Here is a 25,028-nt window from a genome sequence, read left to right as displayed (position 1 = left end):
CTTTGAAGCCGTCATTGATGGCGAGCTGAAGCGTGTGTGCAAAGCATCGATGCGACTCCCACTCCGTGTACCGAGAGTTTGCCAACACAATATTCGTTGCGTTGTCGTGGACGCAGACATCCACTTTGTCCGCTATGCCCCAACTCTCAGCTGCGGCCTGCAGAACGTTGGCCATATTTTCTGCAGTATGTCGCTCAGGCATGGCTCGTGTCTGCAAGATGGCACTCTTCACAGTCCAGCCTTCAAAATAGTGAGCGGTTATTGTCACGTAGGACTCTGTCGTCAACCCTGTCCAAGCGTCAGTGGTAAGAGCCACTTTCTGAGCTTTAGACAGAATCTTACGGAGTGAGGCTCTTTATAACGTCCCTCCAGTCGCTTTGTTATTGTTTGGCGACATGGTACGGTGTACTCTGGTTCGAGAAATGCCATAAGCTCAAGGAAGCCTTTCCCCTCGACAACGCAAATTGGCATGATATCCTCCGCTACCATCTTGACAGTCAACTCGGTGATCTTAGCAGCCCGCAGGTCATCACAGTGCCGAGGTTTTACTGTGAAGTCTTCCATGGTGCTTTGCTTCGATGAAGGCTGTGGGTGTTTCGATGCAATGTGATTTGTCATCACAGTTGTAGACGAGTGATAAGCATATCTTTTGCTGCACAATTTACACTTCACTGTTTTCTCGTCAATCTTAATGAAGTGATCCCACACCGCACTCCTACTCTTATTTGCAGCTGCCATTTTCACGTGGGCTTTCACTGTGCGCAAGCAGGAAGTAAACAAACTAGTAGCCGGTAACCGCGTGCACGACACATGCACTAAGCAGCACAGACAGTCACACACACACACACACACACACACACACACACACACACCCGACCTCCCAATTGGAAAACATTTCATTTCATCATTTTTTACATTTTGAACTGGCTATTATGGAAAAGGGTGACGTTTAAAAAAAAAAAAAAAAAAAATTAAATTTAATTTATTTTTTTATTTTTTTTGATTTTTCGATTTCTATTTTTTGAGTCGAGATAAGCATGAGTCGAAAATCGAGTCGAAAATCGAAATTTAATCACATCCCTAGTCTTAAGGACATTCTGGAAAACTGCAAATACAGGAAGATGGTCACTTATGTCATATAAGAGTAGTCCTGCTTCGATGTTTATTTCAATCTTATTAGTAAATATATTATCGATTAGTGTAGCAGTTTCTGTAGTGATTCTACTAGGTTTTGTTATTACTGGAAATAGGTTATTGCTATACATTGTATTAATGAAATCTGTTGTTCTCTTGTTTCCATGTGGATTAAGGAGGTCCACATTTATATCTCCACAAATAATTTTGACCTTACTATCACTAACTGCATCCCACATACTAGCCATCTGTTCATTAAAAATATCCACAGAGGTTCCTGGTGTTCTATATACACAGCTAATGATAATATTTGATGTTTTTTCTAGTTTGATTTCAATTGTTAAACAGTCCATAATGTTATCGATAGTTTTGGACATAGAATTCACCTTGCTGCATCTTAAAGCAGTATCAATATATAAAGCCACACCTCCTCCAGTTTTACCAGCCCTATTTGTTGTGAACAGCTCATATCCATCCAGTTTCATATCATTAGATTTTTCCTCATCTAACCAAGTTTCAGATACAGCAATTACATTAAATTTTTTAAATTTGTCCAAATAACGCCTTATTTCTTTTAATTTTGTATAAAGACTCCTGCTATTAAAATGTATTACTGATAAGGCATTATCCATTTTGACATGTTTATTGAAACCATCCTCTGTATAATACTCACACTTTATATTTAAATGATTGTAAAAATGTTTTTCAGGGTCAATGTCAGTATCTATATCAGATATATTATACTCGGTGTTTGAGTTCAGGTGCTCATCATACCCAGTGAACAATCTCTGCGGGTGATCGTCCGTACTGCCCCCAGCAGTCACGACGTTGAAATCCTCTTCATCCTCGTCTGAGTCGTTTCCAGTTGGAAACAAAAAGTTCTCATATTTTTTTGTCATTTATAGTAGTCCGTGTTTTGTTTGTCAAACAGATTAATCCACGTTTTCCAGCAGGCTCCCGCATCACGGGTATGGCCCGGTGGACTGAGTTCTCCGCTGATACACTGGCCTGTGTCCCAGGGGATACCAGTCCGCTCGTCTGGAAAACCATTTCTTCGTCGCAACAAGTGTCCACTCTTTTCAATTGTCCATAGTCCGATTCCATCCGTGGTAGAAAAACAAAAAACAAAAACAAAAAGATACCCCAATAAAGAGAAAAAAGAAAACAAATAGTCCATACAACTGCCATCGCTCATCTGTATTGATCCAGGTCCTTGAGTTCTCTTATCGTGATGATTTTGGCCTCCTCCGGTGTTCCATTTAGCCGTATCATCACTTTGCAGTTGCGTGTCCACGTTCCTTGTATCTTCTCTTGCTTCTTTAACAGTCGAGCATGCCTTGCAATGTCGCCATTCTTCTTGGTGAGGTGTTCATTCAGGTAGACGCCTGTTCCCTTTAACTTCTTGCCTTGTTGCATTAGCTCAACCTTGTGCTTCCGATTTACAAATCGTATGATTACTGCAGGTTTTGTGCCTTTGTCCCTCCTGGGAAGCGTGTGGCAGGCCGCAACATTGGCGCTCTGTATGGTTATACTCTGTGTTTCAAGGAACTTTATAACTTGCTTTTCCAGCGTCTCCAGCTCCACAGTCGGGGTGTCCTCCGCCGAGTCTGCCCCTTTGACTGTGGATGCATAGGAACGATGCGTTGTTTCCATTCCGGTTATAATTACATCCTCCAACCTTGTGTATTGCTCCATGTCGTCAATTCTTCGCTCTAGGCCATCAATTTTTTCCTCCTTTTCTTTCACCAGCGTCTTCAGTTGGGTTACTTCCTCCACCAGGGAAAGCAGCATGGTCTGCTGATTAGCAATCCTGCTAATCTCCCCTGACATGCGGTCTAGAGATTTCTTGATCTCCTCCAGCTCTCCTTCAATTGCATTGCTGGTTTTATTTCCTGCTGGCATTTTTGCTTCTTTGTCTTCGTTTCCTTCTGCGTTACTTCTCAATTTCCAGACTTTATTCTCTCTTTTGCTTGCCATGTTTCAGTTTTCAGGGTGGCGTCTGCTCTCCACCTGCACTCCACCTGCAGCCGCCAGGTCAGTGGTGAGCTGTGGATTTTTGAACTAAGGGTGCTGTATTTTATGACGTCACGTGCGCAGGCATGTGCACATAGCCACCCAGCTCAGTGCTAGTTGAAATACTGTATTCAACATGTGATTATTAATGTAATTATAAGTATTATTGTTTTGTTGCATTGTTAATTTGTTGTTTTTATTTTTGTTTCAAATTAATCGTTTTATTTTCCTTTTAGTTTTTTATAAAAGCCCTTTACATAGACTCACCCACACATAAGTAGTTAAAATAATCAGACAACTTGTCTTTGTCTTGTCTCAGAGAACTGGGTCCTCTGCTAAGCGATCCCCTTCACACCTTGCAGTGCAGAGACTGTTGTCTGTCATTGTTAGAGGAATTCAATTCGTCTTTTCTCGAGTAGCCTAATGTTATGCAAAGCAGCCAGGTAGACGCTATTGAGAACGGCTCGCCACTGACGGCGCGAACCTTGAGAGGCTATTGTTTAAACTTTAAGGCGTTAAAGACCGCCGCTGACCGTGTGTGCATGTGGAGCACGCGCGAGCCCCCAGCCCCCACAGCCCCCTACAGCTCAACCCTGCATAAGGTAGTGTGTACATGAGGAGACATAAGGTGCATAAGGTACAGTATGTACATGAGGTTAGACATAAGGTGCATAAGGTACAGTATGTACATATGGAGACATAAGGTTCATAAGCAGCAGCTATATACATGATTATATGCAATAATCCACTCTGTCGTCTTTCTGGAAACAGATGATGTAACATCATATCTTTAATCTGATTGGCTGATTCTTCTAAACTATAAAACGAGTCCTCCTTCATTCTCTTTCAGACTCCAGAACTTCTCTTGAGGTAAACATGTGTTTATTCTGATCTGTTTATTCTTATCTGTTTATCTGTAATATATTAGAGTATATTTATATTGTTATATTTATATTATTAAAACATACAGTATATTCATATTGTTATACATACACTATATGTATCTGTTGATACATAAAATATATCTATATTGTTATTAATATAAATACACATTATGTCTGTTGATTATATACTGAATAACGTACTGTTATATTGACATATCAAATATACATACAGTTTATTCATACACGCACACACGCGCACACACGCAAGCACACACACACACACACACACACACACACACACACACACACACACACACACACACACACACACACCTCTCATGTGACACTTTGATCACATGACCAGTGTGTTTTTTAAGAGATGATGGTTTCAGCAGTGAGATGTAATGAGGCTTAGATTGATGTTTAATGAACATGAACAGCATTTTACCAGCGACGCTGAACACACACACACACACACACACACACACACACACCCACACACACACACACACACACACACACACACACACACACACACACACACACACACACACACACACACACACACACACACACAGTGTGTTGTGTCATTTAAGCCCATATGATCAGGGCCCTTCTGGTAGTTCTAGAGTCAGGTTTACTCTACCTAACAACACTAGTAGGAGCTAAATGTGTTATTTTTTATTATTAGTAGTATTGTGCACTGGGTTAGATAATTAGTTAGGGAAAGTTAGCCTAATGTCTGACCAATCTGTAAAATAAATGCTTACCACTAGCTTTCTTCACAAACATGTTCATAAAGGTGTCTACAAACACCTCTCAATTTGTTCCAACCCAACTCCCTTGGGAAACTTTGTGGGAGCCAATCAAAGTTGGGGTACCCGGAGGGCCTGGAAAAAAAACCTGGAACAATTCAAATTGGGACGTCTAGTTATAGGTTTTCAGGGGTCCTGAATCCATTCCAACCCTTAGTTTTTAGTAAAAAAAAATTACTCTTGGCCATAAACGTGGCCAAGCGGTTAGGTTTAGCAGGGTCCTATCCATCAGATTGTGGTTGCTGTAATAGTCATCTACCTGGGCCCTCTCAGACCCCCACCTTTCAAGCAATGCATTCTGGGATAGGTGTTAAAATGTCACAGATCACAGAAGTGAACCTTTCAGGTTCTGTTTATTCAGCTCTCTGTATCTCTGCTACACATCACTCTATAAGCCATATCTCCTAAACTGGTGGGTCAAACTGTACAACCAACATGTCAATGTGTAGTTATGATTCCTGCTTTCATATGACATGACAACATGTCAATGTGTAGTTATGATTCCTGCTTTCATATGACATGACAACATGTCAATGTGTAGTTATGATTCCTGCTTTCATATGACATGAAACAACTAAAATGAAAACATTAACAATGACAGGCTCTGTGTCATGGTGGGTCACATGTGTATACTAAAGTGAGTTGTGTACAGGGGTAAAAGATTCGGTCCCAGAACGCCGTTCCGTTAAGAAAAAGTCAAAGGCAGCTGTGAAAATCCCATATTAAATAACCTGCCACAGACCCATGGCCATGTTCAAGAAGAAAACATAATCTACCAACGTCAGATTAACATACAGGGCGTCATGACCATTCATTGTGCGTACGACGGGACTCCCTCACTCTCACAGATCTGTGATTTCACCCCACTTTTTGTCTGACTTTTGTTTTTTCTCCCCCCGTTCCATATAAGCTGCTGCTTTCATCCCAATAGCGTGAAGTAGTTTCAACTAGGCTCCCTGGGTACTTTTACAGTAGAAGTACAGTAGACATTTTCGCACGCACACGCACGGCACATGCGTGCCGCATGTGTCAGTTACAACAAGAACTGTCAGCCACTTTCACACCTGGTTGTGTATAAAGTGCAGTATTGCTTTCAAGTAGTACAGGATGCGTTGGCAGATAAAGTGCATGATTATAGATGGTCACAAGCAGTGGTGGAAAGTAACTAAATACATGTATTCAAGTCTCTTCTGTTTATTCTGATCTGTTTATTCTAATCTGTTTATTCTCATCTGTTTATTCTCATCTATTAAATTCAGTTCAGTTCTGATCAGTGATGATGAAGATTACAGCCACCCTCCTCATCCTCTCCTCTGTACTTCATGTCAAAGCGATCCCAGGAAGTAAGTACATTATATTTATGTTATTATATTAAAGATACTGTTATAATCTAAATCTATTCATTCATAGATGTACTCTTGTTATATAAAATACATGTATATTTATATTTTTATATTTATATTATTAAAACATACAGTATATTTATATCATAATACATACATTCTATATATATTTTGATGTATGAAATATATATCTATATTTTTATTAATATAAATGAACATTATATTTGTTGATTATATACTGAATAACATACTGTTATATTGATATATCAAATATATATACAGTTTATTCATAGTGTTATTATTCAGCCTCAAGGCCCGAACCAACAGGCTTTGGATCAATTATTTTACACTGTGCAACCTGACTTATGAACAATACACACTAATAACACACACACACACACACACACACACACACACACACACACACACACACACACACACACACACACACACACACACACACACACACACACACACACACACACACACACACACACACACACACACACACACACACACGCACGCTGATTCTAACCTTTCATTATTATCAGTGGTGTAAAGTATTTTAACCTCTACTCCACTACATTTCAGAGGCAAATATTATACTTTTACTCCACTACAATTATTTGAAAACGTAGTTAGTAGTAGTTACTTTGTAGATTTTGATTAAACAACATACACTTCAGCCCTATATACATTTAGACCATCAGAAAATATAAGATGTACAACCTCAAAATGCGTCGTGATGCGACGCATTTTGAGCTTGTAGATCTGCTATTTTCAAAAGATTTTTATATTTGAAAACTTGTGAAATGGGACATTCTGCATAATGAGTACTTTCTACTTTTGGTACCAATACTTTTGTACTTTTACTCAAGTAAATTTTGAATTCTGGATTTATACTTGACTTATGAACAACACGCACGGACGCACGCACGCACGCACGCACGCACGCACGCACGCACGCACGCACGCACGCACGCACGCACGCACGCACGCACACACACACACACACACACACACACACACACACACACACACACACACACACACACACACACACACACACACACACACACACACACACACACACACACACACACACACACACACACACACACACACACACACTGATTCTAACCTTTCATTATATTATATTATCGGTGGTGTAAAGTAACTAAGTACATTTTTAAAGAACCGGACCAAAACCTTGTTGGGAGTGGTGTGATTACAGACAGGAGATCCCAGAACCTCAGGGACCTTTTGAACGGGTTATACACAGAAGCGTCAATTTTAAAAACGTATAAAAAACTGCATTTTACCCATGGCGACGGAGGAACAACATATTGTCACCATGGTGATTTCAGAGTAAACTCGACCCAGTTAGCAGGCCTGTGGCCTTCAGGGAATTTACGGCTAATTTCTGGTCTAAGTCTGGTCACCATCCGTGGACCCCGTAACAACTAAACCTCCCCCAGTAGTCCAGTCCCTGACTTAAGACACAACATGGACCTGGAGATATCACAGTTATAAGAAGAGCAGAGGACAGAGGGGCCTCTTTAATCTACTGGTCTGCTTCAGAAGAAATGTCAACTTGACCACCAACCGTTCAGTGTCCACTTATATGTCTCTTGTACCAGTTAAAATACTCAAAAGACTCTCATGAAACGTTGCACCGCGACGCATTGTGAGCTTGTAGATCTGCAATTTTCAAATGATGTATACATTTGAAAACGTGTGAAATGGGACATTCTGCATAATGAGTACTTTCTACTTATGGTACTTTAATTACATTTTGATACCAATACTTTTGTACTTTTACTCAAGTAAATAAAAAAATCTGGACTTATACTTGTAACAAAGTATTTCTACATTGCAGTATTGACACTTTTACTTAAATACAAAATGTGACTACTTTTTCCACCACTGTATATTATATGTATATAATGTTATGTTCACAAACATTTAAATCTGTTGAATAAAATGTTTGACAGGAAGATACTTCTAATATTCAACTTTAGAACCAAACATGACTGTTTAACATGATGATGATGATGATGATGATGATGATGATGATGATGATGATGATGATGAAGATGATGATGATGATGATTGTTATTTGAAATTGATTTCATCTTTGTTTCCAGTGTTCCATGAGCACATTAAAGTCATTGGCTGTTCAGACACAGTTAAAGACTCATATAAAGAGTGGATGATGTCACTGGATGGTGAAGTGTTGCAGTACGCAGACTTCAACAAAGGGAAGATGGTGTTCACTCAGCCTCCGTTTGTAGATCACATGACCCTCCCAGGAGGTTATGCAGTAGCTGTGGATGATCAGCAGTACTGCAAAGGCCAGCTGGACATCATCCGCACTGCCTTGAAGAAACCACCAGTGAAAGGTACATGAATACTATGAACACAATAGTTATTAACTAAAACGGTTGAATATATTTAACATTAATGAAAATATTTAACCCATTCAATCCAGGAACACATATCTGTCATTTTAGATTTCTTTGGGTGTTCAAAAATAGCAGATCTTAAAGCTCATAGTGCAGCACAGAGTGCCGCGCTAGATGTGCTATTTTTGGGGGGGGGGGGAATCATGAAAAAAGTTTGAGAACCACTGATATTATAGCAACATATGTTTTTTTTTTAAACTGTTAAGATTTAGATTTAATCAAACAACAATTTTGCTGACCCCCTGCAGTACCTCTGCGGACCCCCTGTTGAAGACCTCTGATTTAGAATACATTTGTAGAATCCCCCAGAAGCAAATATTTGAGTTACAAATGTTTGCTTTAAAAGTATATATATATATTCAAAGATTTGCGCAAACTTTCATGATTTAAAAAAAATAGCAGATCTACAAGCTCACAGCGCGGCACTGAGTGCTGTGCTAAATGGGTTAAGCATGTATATTAAGCATTTATGTTTTTTATGGTGACATATTTTCTAAATAATATGTATTTTTAGTAAACATGAATATGTGCTCAAGGTGCTTTAATGTTTAATTTACAAATCTATGCATTAGTATCTGCTCTGTACAGCCTGAGCTGTAGGTGAGGTGTAGATGGTACAACTATGTAGATGCAGGAGGAGAGGCTGGGGGGGGGGGGGCAATAATGTGGACTTTAATAGTCTTTTACATCCCACTGAGCATTTTTTGGTCTATTAGACGTCTAAAATACGTCTAAGGGGTACGCTAAAACAGGGTTATAATTGGTCTACTGGTGAAAGTTTTTTAGCGGTCTAGGCTTAGCCTAGACGTTGATTAGCTGTTTTTTAAACGTCTATTTATAGACCGTCTATATTATAGACGTTGAAATGACGTCTATAATATAGACGGTCTATAAATAGACGTTTAAAAACCTCTGAGTTTCACATGTACGCTAGGCGGGGAATACATGAACACACACACTAACGTAGGCTATATAGTATGTTTTACATACATGAAGCTCCTCCCATGTGGCTTCCTGCTGTAAATGTAGCTTTGGGGAGGAGGGGGTTAATGAGTGGGGGCCCCGCCCCCACTCATTAACTATTCTATTATTATTTAATTAGCTTCAATGGTTCTTAATCACTTGTCTCATTCACCTGAAGACACTCCCTCGTCTCTCTGTGAGTTGCAGTCAGTGTGTGGGCTGCTAGCAGTGGTGGAAAGTAACTGAGTAGATTTACACACACCAGCCACACACACACACACACACACACACACACACACACACACACACACACACACACACACACACACACACACACACACACACACACACACACAAACAAACACAAACCTATTTTAGACTTTATGTAATGACATATTTGGCCGATAGGGGGCAGTTAGCCTAGTGTTGATATTATACAGATGATAATAAAACTGAACATTAATGACATTTTTAATTGTCTATTTCCAGATGGATATGTGTACTATGAGGCTTCCCGCTGTGTGTTTAACTCCAGTGAGCTGAAGGACATACAGTACATATACTCACTTAATTTCGATGGTGATGAGTTCCTCAGGTGGGACAGTAGAGTAGATCAGTGGGTTGGATACACTGAGTTTGGTGTGAAGAACGCAGAGCGCTGGAATAAAGGTCCTACATACCTGGCTATGTTCAGAGCACAACGAGAGGCATTCTGCAAACACAACATTGAGATCTACTACTCCTCTGTTCTGAACAAGAGAGGTGAGCTGATCTCAGAGCAGCACTCAACACTCATCACCTCATAAACTATAACATGACATCATAATAAATCATTCTATTCAGAGATGATTAATGGTGTTAATATTGATCTGATAATGATTATGAAACATCCCTTAGCCTGGGTCGTAGCGTGACGGCTGGCAATGCCAGCCTGACAGCGTGTCGCGGGTTCTACTCCCGTTCCCGACGACCTTTACTGCGTGTCACCCCCCCCCCCCCCCATCTCTCTCCCCATTTCCCTATCCCTCTTTAAAAAAAACAAAAAAACATTCCTTAACCCATTCAATTCCAGAACGCATCTCTGTCATTTTAGAATTATTTAGCTATTCAAAAATAGCAGATCTACAAGCTCATAGCGCGGCACCGAGTGCCGCGCTATGAGCTTGTATGTCTGCTATTTTTTTTTAAACCGTGAAAATTTGTGCAAATCTTGAATGTATAGATTCTAAAGGGAACATTTGTAACTCAAATCTTTGCTTCTGGATCCCTGGAACAACATATTTGACAAATGTTTGCTTTAAAAATATATATATCTAAAGAGTTACACATATTGTCACGATTTTTGAAAAAATAGCAGATCTACAAGCTCTGCGGCACTCTGTGCCACGCTATGAGCTTGTAGATCTGCTATTTTTTCATGTAGATCTGAATAGCCAAATAAATCTTAAATGACACAGGTGCGTTCCCGGATTGAATGGGTTAATATTCTGAGAAACATTTCAGATCCTCTTGATTTATACTGTATCCTAACACGCTGTCACACAGTGGAAATAGCAGATCTACAAGCTCACAACATGTGGTGTCACCATCGTACACAGAGTATAAATGAAACATATAGATCTATTTCTGAGTGTTTTCACCTACATATAATGACCTTCCTAAAATAGAGACACCAGGATTAATGTTTTTAAATGAACTTTAAAAAGAACCATGAAGGCTAAAACACACCTCTATACACTTCATTTACCCTCCTGATTTTATATTTAATTATTGTCTTTACTAGTTTGTTTTGTATGTTTTTAACCACTTTAGTAATATTTTACAGGATTATGTGTATTGTGTTGTTTTGTTTGTTTCTACTCTTGTTCATTTGAACTATTTTATTAAATGATATTGCTTGGTTTAGTTTTGTTCATGTAAAGCACTGTAACTGTGAATTATTTAATATGTTTAAATTACATTATATAAATGCATTCTATGTTGTATAAAACTGAGGTGGAGTCTGAAGAGGTGAGTCTCCAGATTACGGCGGAAAATTGGGATTGAGTCTGCAGTTCTGACTGCAATAGGGAGTTTATTCCACAGTTTGGGAGCCAGAAGAGAGAAGAGTCTAGGACGAGTGGGGTGTTCAGGGTGTTTTAGAGAAGGTTCAGACAGCTTCTCTGTGTTATCTGATCTGAGTGAGAGGGAGGGGTTGTCGGGTTGGATCAGACTTGAAGATATGGGGGTGTCATACCTTTGGTTGCTTTGTAGGCCAACATCAGTGTTTAGTACTCACTGTGAGGGCAGCAACTGGGAGCCAATGGAGGGAGAGGAGAACGGGGGAGAGCCGGGAAACGTGAACATTTTGGCTGGTTGAAGACCAAGCGTTGTTCAGCTTTCTGGGTCATTTGGATCTCATTTGGATGATATAATGATAATGAAAATTTCCTATGACTGATATAATAATAATAATAATAATAATAATAATAATAATAATAATAATAATAATCATCATCATCTTTTTTAGGAGTGGAGCCCAAAGTGAGCCTGAAGTCAGAGACTCCCCCTCGTCGTGGTGAACACACTCACATGCTGAGGTGCAGCAGCTACGACTTCTATCCTAAAGTGATCCTGGTGACCTGGTGGAGAGGTCAAGAACCTTTGACCTCTGGTCTCTCCTATGCCGATGATCTGTCTGATGGAGACTGGTACTACCAGTACCACTCCTACCTGGAGTACACACCCAGGTACACACCTAACAGACACCTATACATAGAAATACACACCTCTACTGGTACTACCAGTACCACTCCTACCTGGAGTACACACCCAGGTACACACCGACACCTACTGTATACATAGAAATACACACCTAATAGACAACTATACATATATCCTTTACAAATAAAACAAGTGTTACTCACTTGCTGAAAATGGCCCATTAATTGGCAGGCTAATATTAAGTCACACACACACACACACACACACACACACACACACACACACACACACACACACACAAACACAAAAAAAAAAAAAAATCCTCCGAGTCCCGACCATGTTTATCACCAGTCCACTCCAGACACAACCACGCAGCAAGCTCGTGAACGAGAACGCATACAGAGACCCGCGCGCGAGCGCGTTATACATGAATACACACACAGGAACACGCTATAACATGTGTATCTCGTTATTAAGGGTGCGTTCGCAAATTGCGCACCGGAGCGCACTCGCCTATTAGTTTGTATTGGCCAGTGCGCTCAGTGCTATATTTCCAAACGCACCATAAGTTTCTTCTGCCTCTTGCCTTACTATTTTTCCTGCAATGGGGAGGGAATAGTGGAATACACAATAAACACTAGAGCAGAGGAGAGCCCAGTGGGGCATTCACACTCCTACACAAAAATAGTCCAAGTTATTTTTTCCAAAAAACGAAATATGAATGAACGGATCAATGTGTTGAATCACGGTGTGTTTCAGCGTGTAGATCGGCTACTTTCACAATCTGTCCTAATGTTAGTGTTAATTAACAGCTGCTCACTCACTGCCAGACCGGGCGGGGAGGAGGGGCCGCTTCAGCTCTGAGCAGATCCACATGGACACACATTCAACTTGAGGACACACGCACGTCATGATTATTTTAGGCAGAGAAAATATAAGGATAAGGACAAGGATAATTCCTTTTAACAGGTCGTTCATGAAAGTCCTTGCGGTCTTGTTTCCAATGAGAACCTGTGAGCAATTAGGGGTTAAGAGTCTTGCTCAGGGACAAATTTCATTTCCTCGACACATATTCTGGCCTGGCCTGGAATCCAACCTGGGGCAACCAGGGCCTCTGGCTCCCTAGGCGGGCTCACTAACCACTCAGCTATGGCCGCCCCTACAATATCAAGCTTATACTGTATAAGGTTATCTTATTGGCTATAACGCTGTGGCTCATTTTGGTGCCCCCCCCCCACCCCCCTTCACCATGGTTCCCCCCCTCTGCACCGTCACTGGGTGAAAAGCAATGATTTTGGGAGGGTATCCCTCAGGCATACCCCTGATACTTAAGGGAGTATGTGTGTGTATGCTGCCCTCATTCATTAATGTACCACCTCCCACATACCTCCCACATATTCAGGTGTATGTACCATTTCTGAGACCTTCATTTGCATTTACCCCCTGTGGTGTCTGGCCAGCAAGGACCTCACACACCCACCCCTCCCACCCCTCTCACCCTTCCACCCCAACCACTTCTGAGCATGTGCAGAAAACTACATTTGATTGGAAGCTGTGGCTTATAACCCCACCCACCCACCCCACATTCTGCATGCTAATTCTTGTATAAACCCCCTAGTTTATACCCCCCCCCCCCCCCCCCTCAGTGGGAAGGGTGGTTTATAGCCCCCCCCCCCTCCCAGGGGCTGTGGCTTGTCCCCCCCCCCCCCACCGGGAGGGATGGTTTATAGTCCCCCCCCCACTAATTTATTTATATATATATATATATATATATATATATATATATATATATATATATATATATATATATATATATATATATATATATATATATATATATATATATATATATATATATATATATCCACACACACAAACAATATAGAAAAACACATAGGCAGAACTCATGTAATTATGTTTATTGATCAAGAAAAATAAATGTATACAAAACAATGGAACAGGAGCACACAGATAAGGTAAACTGTTTCAAAGAAAAGTATTTTGTTCCAGGGACCCCAGAAGCAAAGATTTGAGTTAAAAATGTTCACTCTAAAAAATATATATTCAAATATTCTGAATCAGAATCAGGTTTATTGTCACATCACAGGTTTAATTAAAAAACGTGGGTGAAATGTGTGTCTATATACTCACACTAGTAGGCTACCTGAGATAAGATATGTGCATGAACATAGCAGCAATGTATACTGTGCATGATATACTTATGGACGTTAGTTAAGGTGCTTGGGAAAAAAAAGTCAAAAGTCAGTGCGTTATACACAGGATTACGGTGCAAAATGTCAGTGTGTGTCGACCGCATAATCCACATAGACTGACATATAGTCAGCAAGTAGTGCCATGAGGAGGAGCAAAGAAAAATAGCGGGAAAAGGAAAACAAAGTCACTTGTAGGCTACTCATGTAATCCACGGGTGGGTCCAAGGAAGAGCTAAATCCAAGTCATGTGTCCCTGGTATAATCCACAGGAAGAGATATATTTTGTTCCAGGGACCCAGAAGCAAAGATTTGAGTTAAAAAGTTTGCACTAAAAACATAGTCCTCAAGCTCTTTGTCGTCAAGCATTGGGTCCTGGAGAACACAGCATTTGGTACAAGGTCCTGGAGATGATCTTGTGAACTTCTTCCTGCTGGAGGGCTGAAGATCCAAAATGGAAGTCCATCTTTGGAGTTGCTCTGTGTCCTCAAGCATTGGGTCCTGGAGAATGCAGCGTTTGGTATGAGGTTTTGGAGATGATCTCCTGAACTTTGGACTGCTGGAGGGCTGAAGATCCAAAACGGCAGTCCTTGAAGCCTTGAAGAAAAACAGAAGAAAAAAAGAATTACAATTATTTATTTTCAATTATAACACAGGGGTCTTTGAATACAAAAAGACAAAACAATGCCCTGTAAGTAGGCTACAATAAGAAATACAGGTTTGCTGTTTTCTGCAGGTCTAGCCCACTCTATTAAGATGCAAATAGCTTATGTGAATACTGTGAGTGTATTATGCATGTGCGCTTTACCTTTTATAAAAACAGGATCAACATTACAGAAACTAATGCTTAGTTCTCCTAAAAGATGAGCTGCAACATCAATACTATGTGGAGAATTTACCCTGTTGGAAGAGAAGAACCGTGTTAGTTTTTAGTCATGTGCAATTTTTTTTATCAGTTAAAACATTTCACCAGGACAGGAACTCAATCCACAGGCCTACCTCCCCCCACTATCCCCCACCACAAATCAAATTGGTGGGGCTTGGTCTCCCCTCTTACTAAAGCATGATTGTGATATAGTTGAATTTGGTTACTTACACTTCTTTTGGATTGAATGTGGTTATTCTTCTCCGAGTTGTGTAGACGCCTCACAGCCTCCTGTAAACAGCATGATTATAAAAGGTCAATTTGAGGAAATCAATGCTTTTGGCAAACCACCAAAGGAATACCAAAACACTCGCCCCAAACACAGTCACCCGGGCACAAATCCAGCACATATCCGATAAAATCTCTACCTGGTATTCCCCCTAAAATGGTGGCGATCGTGTTTTGGGGTGAGCCTTCCAGGTTGCCCACCAGAACATTAGTTACACTTATTTTTCTACAAGCAACTCATACAAAGAATTTTCTAGATAGTAGACACAGGGCATATATAGTCAGACATAATTTCACTTACCGCAAGGTTGATGTTATTTGCTCTTTGGTGCAGGCAGAGGCAGCAACGTAGACAAAGCATCATCCCGAGCAGCGTTGCTCTCGACCAGCTAAGAGGACCACCTAATAATTCTGTTCTTCTCGGAGTCGAAGGCTGGCGTCTGCGAGGACTCGAAGCAGCACCCGATGCATAAAATAAATCTCTACTTGTGTTTGTTGCCATTTTACTCACAAATTCATCATGCAGTTAATAGTTTCCAAGCAGAGTTCTCTAACAACAAACTGCTATCCTGTAAAGCCAACTTGGTGCCTTGGCTAATACACGCCCCCGTGCTGTGGCTAGGGTTGCCAGATTCTGTGAGAGAAACAAGCAAGCAGGTCTAGAAAAACAAGCCCAATAGAAGCGATTATGGGTCACATGACTCACATGAGCACTTTAAACCTACCTACTGTATACATCGGCTATTTGAAGATGGCAGATATACAAGCTATACAAGATATACTCGTGATGCAACTCGTTGTGAGCTTGTAGACTGCTATTTTCAAATAAAATTCTTGGTGCAAATTTATTATAAAAAAAACCTGGCAACACTGGCTCAAAGACATCTCACAGACACGGTGTGAAGAGGCGGTGCTCAGGAGTGAAACATGAAACAATAGGAACATTGAAACCATCGACACCTATCATGCAAATGTTGTGTCTGCATGTAATCTAATCTCTATCCCCCAAAATACAAACGAAAACACACATAAAGTAGCCTTGTTTGTGATATGGGTAAAAAGTACAACACATTTTGGTATCAAAATGTGCTTAACGTACCAAAAGTAAAAGTGCTAATACGTTTGAAAATAGCGTGTGAGCTTGTTGATGTATAAAATAAGGCTAAAGTGGTTAATGCATGTTTTATAATGTAATCATTTATATCTGCAAAGTAACTAGTAACTACAGTTTTCAAATAATAGTAAATAAAATAGTAAGTAAAAGTATAGACAATTGGAAATACTTCAGTAATGTAAAATTACCTCAAAATTGTACTTAAGTACAGTACTTGAGTAAATGTACTTAGTTACTTCACACCACTGTTTGTTGTACAGCACCTTGTGTAACAGAGAGGACCTCTGTTACTACAGTAACCTTGGTTATTAGTGTTTATTCAATCATTTTTAAACAGGGACATTGGTGGAACAAGTACTCAACTGTTTTGCTTAAGTAAAAGTATCAATAAGTGGTGTTCTAGCAACTCAAGCTTTGAGGTACCCCGTTTGGACCCAACTGCCGAGTTGCATCCTCACCCAGACCGGCATTTCTTTGGGAGGCCTGTCGAGATTTGGAATTTGCAAGGTACACGGACGGATTGTGCGCCATCATTCCTACCGATTGAAAGAATAGCATACAGATGTGTTTACAGTGCCACAACTGTACAGTTAAGCCAGATCAAAGAGAAAGTATCAGTAGTTAAACCACTGTGCACAGTAGTTGAGATTTAGACCCAAGACCTGATCTGTGTGTGTGTGTGTGTGTGTGTGTGTGTGTGTGTGTGTGTGTGTGTGTGTGTGTGTGTGTGTGTGTGTGTGTGTGTGTGTGTGTATATATCTCTCTCTCACAGACAGACAGACAGACAGACAGACAGACAGACAGACAGACAGACAGACATCTCACTCATTGTTTTTTAATCAGTAATTGTGCAATAGTCTGTGTTTCTCTCTCTCGCTCTCCCCCTCTCTCTCTCTCTCTCTCTCTCTCTCTCTCTCTCTCTCTCTCTCTCTCTCTCTCTCTCTCTCTCTGAGCCCCCCCCTCTATGAACCCCACACCTCCCATTGTTTGAACAAACCTCTAATTTACATGTGTAAGGAAGATTCCCAAGCAGAGAAAAGAGAGACGTATATCCAGGTATCTTAAAGGCATTTTAAGGTAAACAGTCCTCTCCCGCATTCATTGAAAAACTCCCACCTATCATTTATGTTGGGTGGGTGTATACCTTGCCCATGTATCCAGGTATATCACCTTTTTCACCCAGTGCGTGTTGCCTCACACACTGTGTTTAGGTACTGATCATCCTCCTCAGATAACATGCTTTTTGAAGAGGATCATCAGCGGAAAAAGTGTGTGTGTGTGTGTGTGTGTGTGTTACAGATCAGGAGAGAAGATCACATGCATGGTGGAACATCCCAGCCTGACCGCGCCTATCAAGATGGACTGGGGTCAGTTACTGTAATCTACTGTAATCTACTGTACTCTATACTATAATATAGTGTAATCTACTGTACTCTATACTATAATATAGTGTAATCTACTGTACTCTATACTATAATATAGTGTAATCTACTGTACTCTATACTATAATATAGTGTAATCTACTGTACTCTATACTATAATATAGTGTAATCTACTGTACTCTATACTATAATATAGTGTAATCTACTGTAATAAGTGTAATGTGTTACACTTTTAAGGGTTCAAGCATTCTTCTCTTTTTGTATCTGAAGGTACATTTGTTTTAAAGAAAGGAAACAGCACGGCAATTAAAAACAAGACAATAATAATACAGACATCAGAAATAAAAATCTATACAAATACATTAAAACATCCTAAAAAAGTAACTATTCTAATAAGAAGGTCATGACAAGAGCCTCACCTACTTAGAGCTTAGTGTCACGTCTAGAGATGAGGTACATCATCTGTGTTTACTAATGGCTGCAGATACAAAGACATTTATAGAATGTATAGAATTCATAGAATTTATAGAATGTATAGAATTTATAGAATTTCCACATCATGGTCAGAAGCTGCTGAGTGAAGGAGCTGAGAGTGACTGTAAAGTATGAGAACAGTCCTGAGAGATGGAACTGGTCTTATATAAATGCTGCATTAATATAAATGGTAATTGAGTGTCTGCCCTAGGATTGAGAAGCCGGGGGGGGGGGGGGGGGGTAGGTCTCTGCGACTAGAGTCACATCAAGGGTTGGGTTGGGGGGGGGGTTAGTCTCTGTGACTAGAGTATGATATGATATTTGTATTGTCAGATGATTCCATGTCAGAGTCAGTGAGGAACCAGGTGTTTTAATCCACTGTAATAATATATCATATAATTAATATAATATTTGTATTGTCAGATTTCTCCATGCCAGAGTCAGTGAAGAACAAGGTGGCCATGGGAGCATCAGGTCTGGTGCTGGGTCTGGTCTTGTTCCTGTCTGGATTCATCTACTTCCAGTGGAAGAAACGAGGTGATTAACATGTTTAATTAACATGTTTAATTAACATATTTAATTAACATGTTTCATTAATTATTATACTATACCAGTGGAACAAATGAGGTCAGATCAACAGAGGATCACATGACATGTGGAACCCTCACAGAAATGCAAACAAACAAACAAACAAACAAACACGTAAAGCCACAACCTAAACTGGTTTATATTGGTTTAGAACCTTAACCGGTTTAGACCAGTTTAGACAACCTAGTTAGAGGTCAAAGTGTGTTCTATGTCACATTTAGCTTTAATACATCAGTGTTACATTTAGTCCTAAATAAGAGTCAAATGTTCACATTAGTTCTGATGCAACATGTGACCCTGATGACTGAACCCTAATGTTGTTGTGTTATTGTGTTATTGTGTTGTGTGTATATTTATGCATTTTATAGAGAAATACACACAATACAGCACATAGGGTTTATTTGTGTGTTTTAACTGTCTCTCTTCCTCTTCTATCAGGTCGTATTCTGGTGCCGACAACCAATGATGATCTTTAGACTCCTCCCACACACCCAGGTTCACTTCCTCTTTCTTTTTAATTATTTTCAATTCTTTCCATCACTATCAGGACCCAATGATTCAGTACATTCCTAATATGATTTTTTCGCGTAGAATCCATTTCTGCTTGGGTCATGTTTGTATTGCGCATAGTTAATGAGACAATTTGCATATTTGATTAAACTAGCAGAATTAACGAGTAGAGGTCATCCAACTTGTGTTTTGGTGGTTTTCTGACAAACTAATGAACATTTTATCTCATTCAGGTGTAAGGACCTTTACAGTGTAACCATTCACCGGCTTCGAATGCTATCAATGCATTGAATGGACGATTATCACGTTTTATCAGACCATTGAATGGGCGAGTAGGTGACGGAGTAGGCGATACACGGACCTACCCGCGATTAGTCAGACCATTCATCGGGCGTAATCAGGAGCTACTGACCTACTTTGGAGGCGGAGCAGTCCCCACAACAATATTTACGATTCTGTGCCTATCGGTACATAACTCCAACGGCGCTGAGTAGGCTCAGGCGAGCGTCGCACCGCTCAGGACGGCAACTCGGTCGCTTTAGCTCCCTCGGTGGTCCTTCGCGGGGCTCCAGCTCACCTGAGACTGCGCGCCTCCGTCATGGTCCGAAACCAAAACAACCAAAACCAAAACCAAAACTGAACTATTTAAGTCATCTCCGTTGGTAGGTCAGTATGTCTTGATAACACCCAATGAATGGTCTGATAAATCGCGGGTAGGTAAGTAGGTCGCCTACTTCGCCCACTCAATGGTCTAATAAAAGGTGATAATGTCCCATTCAATGCATTGATAGCATCCGAATCAGGTGAACCATTGGGTATGTATGGTAGCTGTGTCTAATTGAACACAACATGTCAGTGAACTGAACCCAATGATTCAGTTCATTGAAAACACTGATCATTCCATCACTATCAGGATCAAAGACAGAACCTTGTGGTCCAAAGGAGAGTGTTCTACCAACTGAGCTGCCCTTCCTACTAAGATACACTATTGACAAAGTATTGGTCAAATGTTGTTTGAATGGACTGAGTTGTTTCTACTTTGATGGTTACTGTAGTTGCAGGGAGGCTGCTGGGAGGTTAGGTTTTTAACTAGTTTACTAATAACTTGTTCATGATCTATTAACTATTTATAGCATAGTTTTAAATCATTAAATCATTAACCACTAACAAACATTTAACAAGTCATGAATAACACATTAACTAATAATTTGGGAATGATTAATTCACTATTATAAGGTAGGGTTATTCTAAAGTGTTAACATGTTCACACAGTTAATACATTCTGATTCTTATTGGTTTATTGTCTTTTCACAGAACACCTGGGTGTGTTTTCAGAGAAGCAGAGAGTCATCGCTGCCCCCTGGTGGAGAGAGGAGGCAATACATGTGTGTCCATTCAGCTTTTAAATAATCATAGCAGCAGCACAATGATGACATCATCAACCTTTTAAATAATCATAATAGCAGCGCAATGATGTCATCATCAACCTTTTTCCACAGATGTGTCTTTTAAACAATTAAAAATGGTAATTGGCTAGCCAAGGCTAACGATAATTAGTGTGCCGTTTCCCAGTGTTTCGCTCAGGTCGACATGGTTTTGAGGTAAGGTTAAGATTAGGGTTAAGTTTATAGACATAGTTTTAGTGAGGTTAAAGGTCAGGGTTTAGGCGCCACCTGGGCGACACACCAAAGGAAGAGGGAGTCCTAATTAGTGTGGGCGGTTCATCAAATGACTTTGTATAGTTTCTGTCGTCAGAAAACACAAACATAATATTTCAGTTCTACACTATATTGAAGTCAGTCAGCCATGTTTGTAAAAAAGGTTTTATTATTTTATAATTGACCATAAGTCATTTATTATGTAATCATTTATAATGTGTGATAATTAATGTGTTACGATCATTATGACAACAGTCCCTGTGATGGGTGGACCTAATCCTCTAGGATGGTCTGAGGTGATGGGTGGACCTGATCCTCTAGGGGTCTGAGGTGAATGGTCCACCCAAATTAGACAATGGTGGGCTGCCATAGTCTAGGAAATTAATGGGAAACACTGATGACATGCAATCATTTATATAAGCAATGATTTATATGTAATCATCACTTATTTGTTTTAGCTCTTGCTCATTTGATTTCTCTATGTGTCTCATCTGTTTAAGAAAGTAGGTAGCTGATATATTGCACTTTTACCTTAGCTCTAGGTATGATCTTAGTTGCTTGTTTTAGAAGAGAAAGCACTTCAGACTTCTGGTGATTAGTAGTTTTCTTGCCTACCTATGTTGAATGCACTTATTGTAAGTCGCTTTGGTTAAAAGTGTCTGCTAAATGACTGTAATGTAATGATTATGTAATCATGATCAGGGAAGCAGATCTTAAGGAGGAACCAAAAGAAATGACTTTCTGGAGGGAACATCAATAATATCACCAACATAGAGTTAACGCTTGGATTTTAAACAAACTAATAATGTTCACAATGATTACAGTTTGTCTGACATTTAGCATGAAATAAACACCAAATCCATTTTCAATGAAACAAACTAATGTCAACAATAACAGAAAGGTCGTGCAAACTTTACTAAAGTAAAGAACAAAATAAGTGTCTAATTCAGACAGTTTAGATATTCCTTGGTCAGTATTATTTATCTTTCCATTGTTCAGCTCCACTGTTGTGTTTCTATCGTTCATATTGGCTGAACTTCACTCATTAAACTAGTTAACAGCTCTGTGGACAAGTGATGATGATGAAGATGATGAAGCTTGTGGATGTATTTATTTGGTAGTTGTTGATGATCAGGACACACGGTGGCAAAAACAAAACCTTGAAATATGTATTTTAAATTATATCATTTATTTCTAAATGCTTTATTGTGTCAGACATGTCTCCTCTTTCTCCCTGGGATCTGCACCCCTGACCATGAATGGTTTGAAGTTTAGCCGTTAGATTGTGGGTTTCATTTGCTTGGTTTGAATATCAATAAAAGAAGGAGAAACATTGTGTCACATTGAGTCACTTTGACTTCCACAAGGTCACACCAAACCCACTATTTACAATTTACAATACTTCTACTTTCTACTTTTACTCCACTACATCTCAGAGGCAAATATTATACTTTTACTCCACTACAATTATTTGAAAACTTTAGTTACTAGTTACTTTTCAGATATACATTATGACATTATGAATTTTAAATAAACGTTGCTTTTTTTCCTTTTGGTTAAGATCTACACGGCCCCGTTTACAAACATATCTCTGTCCACACAGCAACGTATTAAGACGGTAAAAACACAGCTGTCATCACAAGACTGTCTATTAACAGCGCTCAACAACTGCAGTCTGGTGATGACAGACACATATATCTTATTAAAGATTTATCTTTGTCATTTTGAAAAGAAAATAATGATAATTTCTTAAAATATACAGTAGCGCCCGGTCTGTGCTCTTCTATGGATTTCTCAATAAAATGATACATTGAGCAGTGAGCACATCCAGAAACAGGGCATCATGTTTTTCGATAAATAAGTGTTTTAATCCTGTCTGTGGTCGATTCTGTCCCAATGGTCAGTAGTGACGAAGCACATCCAGAATTACACTAAATGTAAACAGAAGTAAACGAGGGGGGGGGGGGGGACACACAGACGGGATTAAAACACTGCTTTATCGAAAAATATGGATTATTACATTGCACTAGAACCCTGTAGAGTGAGTTAACATTTGGGGCAAGAGGGTAAGCACCTTTTATTTTGCATTTATACATGTTTGGACACCCTACGCCCCTACGGGCTAGGGGCTGAAAGTCCAGTTGGAAATGGGAGGATAGAAGCTACAACTCTCGTAGATTGAAAATGTCAGAATCATAAAATATGTCTATGAGAGTCTAACTGTATAGATGGTTTACACACAAACTACCATAGGCTAGTCTACTTCAGAACGACCAGTAGACTGAAAGAACGAGCCCAATCGATGATGGTCTTGAAGGGCGGATCCAAACCCAGGCGCTGGATTCCAGCGCCGCTTCCTATTGCTTCACCAATCTATGGATTGGTGAATCCATAGATTGGATTCATAGATGGATCCGCTCTAGCCCCACCCAGGCATCAGCAACTTGCTCCATTGGCTATATCCCAGTCCAGCCAATGAAGATGCGCAGATTACACAAGGGCACAGGTCCGGAGGTGAGGTCAGTTGCAGTTCACCTGTCATCCTGGCGGGACATCTGTCTGTCAGTGTTCTGTTGTGATTGTGACCTTGTTGTGATCATCATCACCATGGTGGATAACAGGAGGTTGTTTGACAGTGGAGCACAAAAAAGAAAAAGGAAAATAGAAAAAGAAGAGCGTAAAAAGGAGACACTGAGCAAAATGAAGAAACTCACGGGATTCTTCAGACCAGTTACAGCGTCTGCTGCTATAGCGCAGCTGTACCATCTGAAGCAGTGACACAACATGAGGCCCCAGACCCCAATAACTCTAGTGATGAGGAGGTAGAACTGCTGGGAACAACAAGTCCCAGTGCTCCCAATGAGCAGGTTGGTGCCTTGCATGGTTTGTTTTGGTCGGGTGCGGACACGGTGTGTGTGACTGAATGTGTGTGTGTGTGTGTGTGTGTGTGTGTGTGTGTGTGTGTGTGTGTGTGTGTGTGTGTGTGTGTGTGTGTGTGTGTGTGTGTGTGTGTGTGTGTGTGTGTGTGTGTGTGTGTGTGTGTGTGTGTGTGTGTGTGTGTGAGTGAATGAATGGGTAAATGTAGACCAGGAGACCTAGTTGTGCCAGACCTAAGCCGGTGTTGTGTGAAGTCGTGTGAAGTCTAATTCTGAAATCTTTGTGTCTTACGTTATATACCAACCGTATTTATACTTGTGACATAATAGTGATGTCACGACTAGTCTGTGCCTATTTATTCATGCATAAGAAACTTAACCACAACCAGACATACCATGTATGGACACATTGGTGACAAAGGCTCGTGTAGGCCATACCTTTCAGGTCTGGCAATAATAATGCACATTAAAGCGCTTTGGATAAAAGCGCTATACTATATAAATGCCCCAATGATCATTTACCATTTAGGTGGGGGTGAACCTAGATAAAGGCAGAAACCTGCTGGAAGAGGCTTCTGAGCCAGGGCCCTCATATACCCAGTCACCACAGTCTGAAGCAGAGGGTCGGGCACCAGCAGCAGCGCAAAAAGTTACACCGCCTGTTGAGGCGGCCCAGCCGGCCCAAACAACGGAGGATTCCTACAACAGTGATCCTGCTGGTTGGGGTAAAGTTGATGACAGAG

General features: G+C 40.2%; 2 protein-coding genes and 1 long non-coding RNA gene across 3 annotated transcripts in view; 1 reads left to right on the top strand and 2 right to left on the bottom strand.

Annotated features, from left to right (window-relative positions):
* LOC311044154 (mediator of RNA polymerase II transcription subunit 27-like) overlaps window positions 1-25,028 on the bottom strand; it is a gene marked incomplete at its 5' end in the record, with an annotated part of 192,628 nt that overhangs the window by 24,214 nt on the left and 143,386 nt on the right. The gene's annotated exons all lie outside the window — the stretch shown is intronic.
* On the top strand, window positions 8,405-14,975 carry LOC311043236 (H-2 class II histocompatibility antigen, E-S beta chain-like; the record flags this gene model as incomplete). Its single annotated transcript, XM_084054412.1, has 4 exons — window positions 8,405-8,591; window positions 10,107-10,379; window positions 12,127-12,346; window positions 14,897-14,975. The coding sequence occupies 4 exons, from the start codon at window positions 8,405-8,407 to the stop codon at window positions 14,973-14,975; spliced, it is 759 nt and encodes a 252-aa protein (XP_083910538.1).
* On the bottom strand, window positions 15,027-16,131 carry LOC311043786. Its single transcript, XR_014600645.1, has 4 exons — window positions 15,985-16,131; window positions 15,627-15,686; window positions 15,339-15,430; window positions 15,027-15,127 (listed from the first exon to the last, which is right to left on the bottom strand). It is a non-coding gene; the product is annotated as an uncharacterized lncRNA (long non-coding RNA).

This window comes from Gymnoscopelus microlampas, assembly GCF_963454915.1.
Source record: "Gymnoscopelus microlampas genome assembly, chromosome: 4".
Lineage (NCBI taxonomy): Eukaryota > Metazoa > Chordata > Actinopteri > Myctophiformes > Myctophidae > Gymnoscopelus > Gymnoscopelus microlampas.
Note: the sequence above shows the minus strand (reverse complement) of the source record. Positions and strands in the feature narration are given on the sequence as shown.